Raw genomic sequence first — 10,677 nt, 5'->3', positions numbered from 1 at the left:
ACAGATTGGGAGAAGATCTTCACTAGCCATACAACGGAAAAGGGTTTCATATCTAAAATATGCTTGCAACTCAAAAAATTACATCCCCCAACAACAAATCCTCAAAGAAACAACTGCCCAATAAATAACTGGGCAAATGACTTAAAGAGAAACTTCTCTGAAGAAGAAAGAAGGATGGCCAATAGACACAGGAAGAAATGCTCAACCTCCCTAGCCATAAAAGAAATGCAAATCAAAACAACATTGAGGTACCACCTCACTCCAGTTAGAATGGCAAAAATCAAGAACTCTAATAACAACAGATGCTAGAGGGGATGTGGACAGAAGGGACCTTACTGCATTGTTGGTGGGAATGTAAACTTGTTCAACCACTTTGGAAAGCAGTATGGAGGTTCCTCAAAAGACTCCACATAGAGCTCCCCTGACACAGCAATCCCACTTTTGGGCATTTACCCAAATGTTTACGAACAAGACCACACTAAAGCCAACAGCACAACTATGTTTATTGCAGCATTATTTACCACAGCTAAGATATGGAACCAACCCAGATGATCCTCAGTAGATGAATGGATCAAGAAAATATGGTATATATAATCAATGGAATTCTATGCCTCCATCAGAAAGAATGAAATTTCCCCATTTGTGAGGAAATGGAAAGGCTAGGAAAAAATTATATTAAGTGAAGTAAGCCAAGCCCAAAGAAACATAGGTCCCATGGTTTCCCTTATTTGCAATAGCTAGTATATATATGAGTCAAGAAGAAAAGATCAGATAATGTAATGTTAGGAAAATGAACCCTAAGATACGTATTTAAATGTTTTTTTCTTTCATGCATTTGTATCTAAAGTATTTATAAGATTATTTCTTTGTTGCTTTCTATGTCCCTCCCCCACAGTATAACCCCTGCTTTCACTGTATTTGATGTTGGATAATTTGTGGAGAGGAAGTGGAAAAACAAGTCGTTTAAATAAGAATACTGGTGGACCCGTTGCAACAATGAGAAGAACAAGTTGTCATGTAGAAAATGAACTTTACAACTTTGGTGGGTGGTTGGGGAGAATCGGTTGGGGTTGCGGGGCAGGGGGTGGCTGGGAAGTGATGGGAAGGATAAACAAAGGAGAAGGCAACAATGCTTGATAAGAAAAGTACTCATTATCTTGTCCATGTAATTGTAACCCCTCTCTACATTATTTTCACAAAAATTTACAGTACAATCACTTTCACAATCATGTTCACTGTTGCATTATTCCCCTTAGCAAAGTTATGGAAACAGACAAGATATCCTTTGGCAGAGGCATGGTTAGAGAAGTGTGGCACATATCCACAATTGGATGGCACCCATCCAATATGAAGACTGTTACATCATTTGCAAAGAAATGGATAGATCTAAAAATATGTTAAGTAAAGTAAACCAGAACCAGACACACAAAGGAACCATGTTCTGTCGCTTATTTGGAAGCTAGACCTTTAGGCAAAAGTATTACACAACTTTTCACAACAGAATTAACCAAAGCATTCTCTTTTCAGAGGAGTATTTAAGAAGTGTAATTTCTTATAAAATTGAACTTTTAATCTAAAAAAATGAATACCAGGAAACTATCACTTGGAAGTTGTGAAGGGAAGTCAAAGGGAAGGAATAAAGAGAGTTATAGAGGAAGAGGGTGAAGGCATAATATTCAATGCGGATAGTATGAATCTAGAAAAAATGAAAATGGGGTGAGCTTTGGAAGGATGTGGGAATGTAATGTAAACATCTCTTGTACTTATAAACTGATTTGTTGAATGGAAATTCCTTCGTACCACTATTTAATTAAATACAATTAAAAACAATGGAGACATCTGATCTTAAACTGCATTCTCTTAAACCATGAGAAAATATAATAGTTTCCTCTTCAGAAATTTTCTTTGCAGGTTTTTTCCTCATAATGACAGGAAAGTGAACAAAGCAATGAATATCAATACATCACATTGTATATCCTAAATAGACACAATATAAATATCACATGAAAAATGTTAGAATTCATCACATGATAAAATAACAGGTAGAAAGTAGCAAATGTTGATTGTTTTTCCAAGTACTTTAGGTTATCTAATTTAATCCTCAAAATAATTAAATAAATTAGAACTACTTTTATTTTTAATTATCAGATGATGATATTGAAGTCTTCAGAGTTGGAATTACTAGTATAACATTGCATACATGGTAAGTGTTAGTCTACGCCCCATTCCTACCATATCAAATTACCTCATTCTATTTTATGACTAAAACACCAGCACTTAGTCTATTAATTCTAGGAAAATTTCCCAAAATAATTGTGGACACTCAAAATATTTCACTTTATCTTTGTTAGAAAATAGGTAACTACGCCGGATGTAAAGCATCCTAGAAGCCACATTTAGGTAGATGGAATATTGGAGTCTTTATTACACAGTTAGCAGGCTGCTGGCCACCCATTTTTACAAAGGCCTGAAGCCCCCAAACACACAAAACACGGTTAGGAAACAGTCTAGAGAGGAAAGAAAGAACAAAAATACCAACAAACCAATTCAACTCCAATGGAGAGTTGAATTGTGATGCCATGATGACTGGAGATGAGTCAGAAGACAAGACATGACCACAGTGACACATGTGGCATGACATAATGGTGGCTGGGCTGGGCCTAAATAGGGTCTCAGCAGGGGACAGGTCCACAGGTTACTAAATCTGCCAGTCCAGTGCCTGGGACTGGTAATTTCTATCAGCCAAGTGCTCACCCCTGCCTCCAGGGATCTTGGAATATCCATCACCTGGGAGTCAGATGATGATGGAGGCATTTTCCTTCCCCCGGCATGAAGACAAGATACGAGACCCTATCATCCACCATGTGGCCAATATGGCACCAGTCAGATCTGACCTCCTTATCTCATTCCCCACTTTTTTTCTTATGTACATTAAGTCATTGAAGTTTTTTCTGTAAGAGATCTGAATTTTTCCCTGGGCTGTTACCTTCTGCAATTTTTTAATTTATATATGTATATATATATATATATATATATATATACACATACATATATATATACATACATATATATATATATACATACATATATATATAAATAATTTTTATTGTGAAAATGCAATACAGAGGGGCTACAATTACACGAGCAAGGTAATGAGTACATTTCTTATCAAGCATTGTTGCCTCCTCCTTTGGTTTTCCCCTACCATCCCTTCACTCCCATCTCCACCACTATACCCTCACCCCCGGTGCCAAAGTTGTAAAGTTTGCTTTTCAACATAGGATTTTGCACATCTCATTGTTGCAATAGGTCCACCTGTATCCCTAGTTAAACAATTTGTTTTTTTTCCTTTCCCCTCCCCAAAATATACCAACATCAAATACAGTGAAAACAGGGCTTATACTGTGGGGGAAGAGACATAAATGCAACAAAACTATCACCTTATAAATATGTTAGAAACAATAGCAAGAAAGAAAAAACTACTTGTGTCCTTATCTAGTGAAGTAAGCTGGGCCAAAGAAACATAGATCCCATTGAAGTACCCGATTTCGGGTGCCCCTCACAGACCACCAGGCTCTTTGCAAACAGCAAAGAGTCGTTTATTGAAAGCTCGAGCTTGGTCCTCTGCACACTTGGTAACCGGTGATGCTAAGAGGCCCCGAGCACAAAATTAGAACAGCTTTTATAGTATCGAACAAACAAGTTTAGGGGGTTTCCACAAAAGCAAGTCCACAAGTTCAGGGGGTTTAAGTCCACCCTGACCACACTTGCCTTTTTCTGATGGAATACTTAGGGAACTGTTCTTTTCCTTAAGGATGGGCAGGGTTGGTGGCAACCTGGGGTTTGTCTGAGAACTTTCTCTTTGGTGGTTACTCTGAGGGCAGCACAGCTCAGGAGGTTTGATCTTAAAATGGAGTTACTGTAGCTCTTCACCATGGTTTCCCTTATTTGCAATAACTAGTATATGTCTGAGACAAGCTGAAAAGATCAGATAAGATGATGTTAGGTAAAATGAACCCCTCCTGTAATTTAAGAAGTCTCCAACAGTTATGCCCTGTATCTGCTCAAAGCCCTAATTTGGGAATTTAAACTATCCCACACATTTTACAACCCACTTAGATGACTGGCACATTCTTGCCCAATTATGAAGCAGACAAACATTTAGAAAGGCATGATTACAATTTACTTTCTCATGACTTCCTGGCTCTGATCAATTTCTTTGGGGGGGGTCCAGTCGTGGGGCCTGAACTCTGGGCCTGGGTGCTGTCCCTCAGCTCTTCAGCTCAAGGCTGGTGCTCTACCATTTGAGCCACAGTGCCACTTCCCTCTTTTTTCTTTTTTCTTATGTGGTGCTGAGGAATCGAACCCAGGGCCTCATGCATGCAAGGCAAACGCTCTACCACTGAGCCACCTTCCCAGTCCTTCAATTTTTGAAAGGCCAAACAGGATCTGATACCATCTCTGCCATCTGAGCAGTGGCTTGTAACTGCCTCTGGATGTTTCATCATTGCCAGGGTCCCAGGAGTGTCTTTCTCCATGCTGGGATACACACACCTTGGCATTTTCCTTAATCACTGGACTTCAGCTGGAGAGATGAGCGATAGCGCTCAGGCCCTGAGTTCAAGGCTAGCACTCTGCCAATTTGAGCCCCCAAACAACTCTTCTGTTGACCAATTAGAGATAATCTCACAGGGACCTTTCTCTGCCCAGGCTGGATTTGAACCACAGTTCTCAGATCAACAAGTCTAAACAAAAGGCCATGTTTACTCCAATTAAAAGAAACAAAGATGGTCTTTAGAAATCGTTTTTTAAAGCATGGTCTACCTCGAACTTATTAAGGGCCGAAAGTTATATCTGACAAACTTGTAAGAATCCTTACTCCTTTGTGTGGGCCTGCTGGAACTGTTACAAAAAAAAAAAACTATAAGAGCAAACTGAAATAGCAATTAAGCAATTATTTTGGTAATCCTAATTTTTCCTTTTTGCACTTTGAGAAAAATATTAACAATTTAACTTTCAAACTTTATAACCAGGAATTCATCTCCATTTTTTTGCCAGTCCTTGGGATTTAACTCATGGCATACGCATTGTCCTTGAGCTTCTTTTGGTCAAGGCTAGCACTGCTTCCTGCTTTTTCTGAATACCTGGTAGTGAGGAATTGAACTCAGGATTTGATGCATGCTAGGCAAGCACTCTACCACTAAGCCACTTTCGCAGCCCAGCCACATTCCCAGCCCATCCAATCCTAATTTCTTTTTAAGTTCAAAGAATTTTTTTTTTGTTGTTATTGTGAAAATACCATATGTAGAGGTTTCAATTACATGGGCAAGGTGATGAGTACATTTGTTGCCTCCTCCTTTCTTTCCCCTTACAATATCTTCCCACCCTCCCCATCCTCCAACCCCTCCGCCCCCGCCATGGGGGAGGGACATACAAAGCAACAAACAAATCATCTTATAAATATGTTATAAACAATAGCAAGAAAGAAAAACTATTCGAGTCCTTATCTTGGGGTTCATTTAACCTTACATCAACGTATCTGACTGTTTCTGATTGTCTCAGACATGTACTAGTTATTGAAAATAAGGGAAACCATGGGACCTATGTTTCTTTAGGCCTGGCTTACTTCATTTAATATATTTTTTTCCCAAGTCTTTCCATTTCCTAACAAATGGGACAATGTTATTCTTTCTGATAGCGGCATAGAATTCCATTATGCATATATACCACATTTTCTTGATCCATTCATTTACTGAGGATCATCTGGGTTGGTTCCATATCTTAGCTGTGGTAAATAATGCTGCAATAAACATAGTTGTGCTGGTAGCTTTAGTACGGCTTTGCTTGTGATAATTCCACTAAATGACCAAAAGTGGGATTGCTGGGTCACAGGGGAGGTCTATGTGGAGTCTATGAGGAACCCACTTTAAAAACTTGAAAAAGGAATCAAAACAGAAATTAGAAAATGGAAAAACCTCCCATGCTCCTAGATTGGAATGATCAACATCATGAAAATCGCAATACTTCCCAAGGCTATCTAAAAATTCAATGCGATACCTATCAATATTCCAACCTCATTCTTCAGGAAAATAAAAGAGGCAATCCAAAAATTCATATGGAAAAATAAAAGACCATGAATAGCAAAAGCGATCCTTAACACAAAGAACACTGCTAGAGGAATATCAATACCAAATTTCAAACTCTACTACAAAGCTGTAGAAATCAAAACAGCTTGGTACTGGCTCAAGAACAGATCTCAGGACCCATGGAATAGAATTGAAAACCAAGAAATGAACCCACATACCTATAACTTTGTAATCTTCGATAAGAGGGCTAAAAAAATAGAATGAAAGACAGCCTCTTCAGTAAATGGTGCTGGCAAAATTGGTTAACTACTTATAGAAAACTAAAGCTAGATCTTTATATATCACCCTGCATCAGAATCAGCTCCAAATGGATCAAAGACCACAGAGTCAAAGCAGACACTCTGAAAACATTACAGGATGGAATAAGAGAAACCCAGGTCTCCAAAATTTTCCTAACAGAGACCTAGAAATACAACAAATCAAAGAAAGGTTGGACAAATGGGATTGCATGAAATTGCAGAGCTTCTGCATGGCAAAGTACATAGCTAGCAAGATCAACAGAAAGCCCACGGATTGGGAGAAGATCTTCACTAGCCATACAACGGACAAGGGTCTCATATCTAAAATATACCTGGAACTCAAAAGTTAAATCACCCAACAACAAACCTTGAAGAAACAACTGCCCAAGAAATAAGTGGGCTAAAGTCTTACCAATCCTAATTTAAGCCTTTTATTAATCTCTGCTTTAACATTTTATACTTTAGTTTTCATTTGTATTTTGAAAACTCCTTTGAAATCTTGAGGATATGTACCACTATTTCCTCTTGGCTACTCATTTTAAAACAGATATACATTAAAAACTTTTGAACTCAAATGACCATTTTTTGTTAATGCAAGAATTAATCACCAGTACTGTACCAAGAAGCTAGACTTAACACCTATATGCTTTTTTATTTTTTTGGTGGGGGGTGTCTGGTTGTGGGCCTGAACTCTGGGCCTAGGTGGTGTCCCTCAGGTCTTCAGCTCAAGGCTAGAGCTGTACCACTTGAGCCACAGTGCCTCTTCTGGTTGTTTCTTTTCTGCTTATGTGGTGCTAAAGAACTGAGCCCGGGCCTCATGCATGCAAGGCAAGTGCTTTACCACTGACCCACCTTCCCAGCCCATCTATATGCCTTTTAAAAAAACATATCCAATTGCAGAGTATCAATGAAAGCAAATCATATACTAATAAATTTTCTAACCATATTTTTAAGGCTTTTTCAAAGTTAATACATCCAAGTGGCAGTTTTAGGAATACCAATCAGATCATGACATCACTCATTTTTACCATTATGTTTCCTGTGTCTGTCTGCAAGAGAAAGGGACAGGACAAAGATTGGTCATACAGCCCCTCCTAAGGAATGTGCATGCACCCAACTCTTCAGGGTTAGTTGAACTACCTTTGTGCCAGCTTGCCCTCTTCTACCATGCGTGGACTCCCCCCAGGGTCTGTCCCAACCTGCATGACTGGCTGAGCTGCACGTCTGCCTCTACATCCCTCACCTCAAAAGACAGTTCTTCTATTAGAGTCTAAGTTTTTCCCTTTTTTTTTCTTGATTCTTGAATGAAATAGTTTCAGACAGAACAGGTAAAGTTTTAGACAGAACAGGTAAAATCTTTGACAGTGTTAAATAAACCTTTATATTTAAATTTCTAATAGTATCCCCAAGTTTTAGCAGAGGGAACTAAATCCCAAACAGCCAATGCCTTTTTGTTGAGTCAGATAACTTGATTACAGTGTAAACAACCTTTGCATTTTAAAATACCGAATTTTAAAATACAGATTTTGATTTGTAAATTAAAGAATTCTTAGAAAGTTTAACTAAACTTCCTGTTTAAAACAATACAATAATCCTTTAAGATATTTGGCATACAAATCTGATGACATTCCTTACAGTTTAAACTCTTTTTTTTACAGCATGCTGATTTTCATCTTGAACATGTTCCAACATACTCATACAAAACTTAAAGTGCACAAAAATGAAAATCAGTCCAGAATCTTGATCTAAAGATTTACGATTTGTAAAACAAAGTGCCTTTGCTGAGCTTCATTTACCCAGGGCTTGCTTGTTTAGCAATGCATTTTACCAATTGGCCTTGTGAATACCTTCAGCTGGAGGAAGGCTAGGTGGGAGTCACCTGAAACTGAACTAGCCTATCTTTTATCCAATTTTCTTTTTAGACAAGAGCATTTTACAATTTTTTAACTGTTCGGACAAGCCAAATGTCCAAACGAGGCTCAAACTGTCTATGCCCTCACCTCCGGCTGCCTCTGCAGGAAAATGCAGCCTGAAGCTTGTAAGGTCTTGCAACCTCCCATGCCCACGTCCTGACTGCTGCAACACAGACAAAACAGAGCAGGTCTATGACCAGGCCCAGACAGAGCTGGAACTTTTATTCCCCCAGAGATGTCCAAATGAACAAAAATAACAGATTCTAATAACTTGAATAATTGTCTGGGTTTTTTTTTTCAGAGAATGGTGAGCTCTGGCGTTTAGGGTACCTGACTTCGGTGACTGAGAGCCCCAAAATAACTCTCTGAACCTAGAAGAGAGGTGTTAGTTTAGAGGAGCTCTCCTGCAGCCATTTTACATTAAGGGAGGGCCAATCTACCTGGCAGAGAGTGCAGAGATGACCTTGGGTAACAGTACTCATATGCCCTGGCTTTTTCCTGAAAATAAGAAAAGGGTTCTAAAAGCATTTCCAAAAGTGATGGATAAAGAAGTTTGGTGCATTTCTACAAAAAGCAAGATATCAGTGATCTCAGAATTAGCTTAAAGAGAAGTTGTTTCTTACTTTTCCTGCTTGGGCCAAATAAGCTTTCCCCTTGGAATTTTATCAGCACCAGAGTGGAGAACTAAGTTTGACAGGAGATTCTCCACCTCATCCCAAGGTTTCTCCAACATCTGGGGTTAGGGTTGTAGACATAGGTTTAACAGGAGATTCTCCATCTCATCCCTTTCTCCATGCTTGTGGTTCTCAGACATTTAGACAGAAATGTCAACTAAAACAGACACAGATAGGTGGCCACACAAACCAAATGGTCAGACAGGCATAAGCAAACAGCAGCAGAAGGCACCTCCAACAGACAGACAGAACAAATAAGAACCCAAGTGAGGCCAGACTCCAGGTTAAGAACCCTAATCTGCCTCCACTGGGGAGAGGCGCATCCCAAACTCCTCCATGGCTGGGAGTTCTGCTGCATCCCACCTCCCCTTCTGCCCCTTCCACTATACCTGGCCAGGCTTTTCAACTTACCTCTAGAGGCTTTTGAGTTCTAAGTTCCTGCTAGGAACTTCTCTCCACAGCTGTCCCCTAGGGAGTGGCTCTTCTGACACCAGTCCAAAGTCCCTGAACTCAAGGCCCAGGGTCCTGGATCTCACTTGGGCCTACATCTATTATATCCTGGATCCAAAAGAGACTTCACGAAACCCAGATAAAAGTGCTAGGAACTTTATTATTATTATTTTTTTATCAAAAAGGCTTTCTTGAATGCTGGGGGTGGGGGGGTGGCGGGGTGGCTAGCTCGGCTTGCCCAGGATGCCGCACAGGGTGGCCACGCTGCCCAGGATGAAGCCCAGGGCCAGGGACAAGGTCTGGTCGAAGGAGCCAGGCAGCTGCTCCACGTGCTGGTTCCGGGTCAGCAGCTGGTCTCGCAGCAGGCCCAGCATGCCCACGATGTTGCCCAGGTGCGTCAGCGTCTGCAGCAGGGCAGCATTCAGCGATGGTGTGGCGGCCGATGGCAAGAGGTTGGCAGGGGCCCAGGGCGATGCGGCAGCTGCGGGAGGGAGCGCAGGGTCAGTGCTGCAGCCCACCCTCCGGCCTCTGACCCTCCGGCCCCGGCCGCCCCTTCCAGCCTCCAGCCCCAATCGCCCTCCCCCCCCCACGCCCCCCCCTTGCCCTGCCGACCCTTTCCCTCTCCCGCGGCCGCCTGCCTACCTGGCTCATCTAGGGCTGGTGCGGGCGCGGAGGGGGCGGGGTGGCGGCCATGCTGTGGGCACCCCTGCCCCGCGGGGCGGCGGCGGGCGCGCTCGTCCGGCCCATCGTCGCCCAGCAGCCCCATGAGCTCGTGGATCTGTGCGTCCAAGGGCCCGGGCGCTTGGCCAGTGGCCTTGGGCACCTTGTTCTTGAGGAACTTGTAGCAGCGAGGACATTTTGCGGGAGTGCGCAGCACCTGCCTCAGGGCTAGCGCCACCGCCCGCGGTGGGGTCCCTGGTGCGTCCTCAGCTGGCGGCAGCATCTCGCCCATGGGATCTGTCGGCGAGGGCAGCACCAGCGGTGGCGGCCGCCTGGGCCGGAGCAGCATCCCAGCGGGCCGCATGGGCTCCGGGGTTGGGGCGGTGCCCGGGGGCCTGCGGGGGCCCGGGGGGTTGCGAGGGCCTGGGGGCTGGGAGACCCTGGGCGGCTGTGGCATCTCGGCTGCCCGCACACTCTCTGCCGAGCTAGGAACTTTATTACTACCACATGGGACCACTTCCTTCCACTGGGAAAGTAGGAACAGCCTTGAGCTCAGGGTAGGATGTGTTTTTATAGGGGTAGATTAGATAGAGTT

The 10,677-nt window shown here is 42.3% G+C and overlaps 1 protein-coding gene across 1 annotated transcript; it reads right to left on the bottom strand.

Moving 5' to 3' along the window:
- Positions 1–9,646: 9,646 nt before the first annotated feature.
- On the bottom strand, positions 9,647–10,539 carry LOC138840853 (undifferentiated embryonic cell transcription factor 1-like). The gene is made up of 2 exons (XM_070041262.1): positions 10,065–10,539; positions 9,647–9,903 (listed from the first exon to the last, which is right to left on the bottom strand). Exons 1-2 carry the CDS (start codon positions 10,537–10,539, stop codon positions 9,647–9,649), a joined length of 732 nt encoding a protein of 243 aa, XP_069897363.1.
- Positions 10,540–10,677: the final 138 nt, after the last annotated feature.

The sequence above is a fragment of the Dipodomys merriami genome, unplaced genomic scaffold (assembly GCF_024711535.1).
Source record: "Dipodomys merriami isolate MVZ:Mamm:240054 unplaced genomic scaffold, mDipMer1.0.p SCAF_3020, whole genome shotgun sequence".
Lineage (NCBI taxonomy): Eukaryota > Metazoa > Chordata > Mammalia > Rodentia > Heteromyidae > Dipodomys > Dipodomys merriami.
The sequence above is the reverse complement of the archived record's forward strand: the minus strand, read 5'-3'. Positions and strand labels throughout refer to the sequence as shown.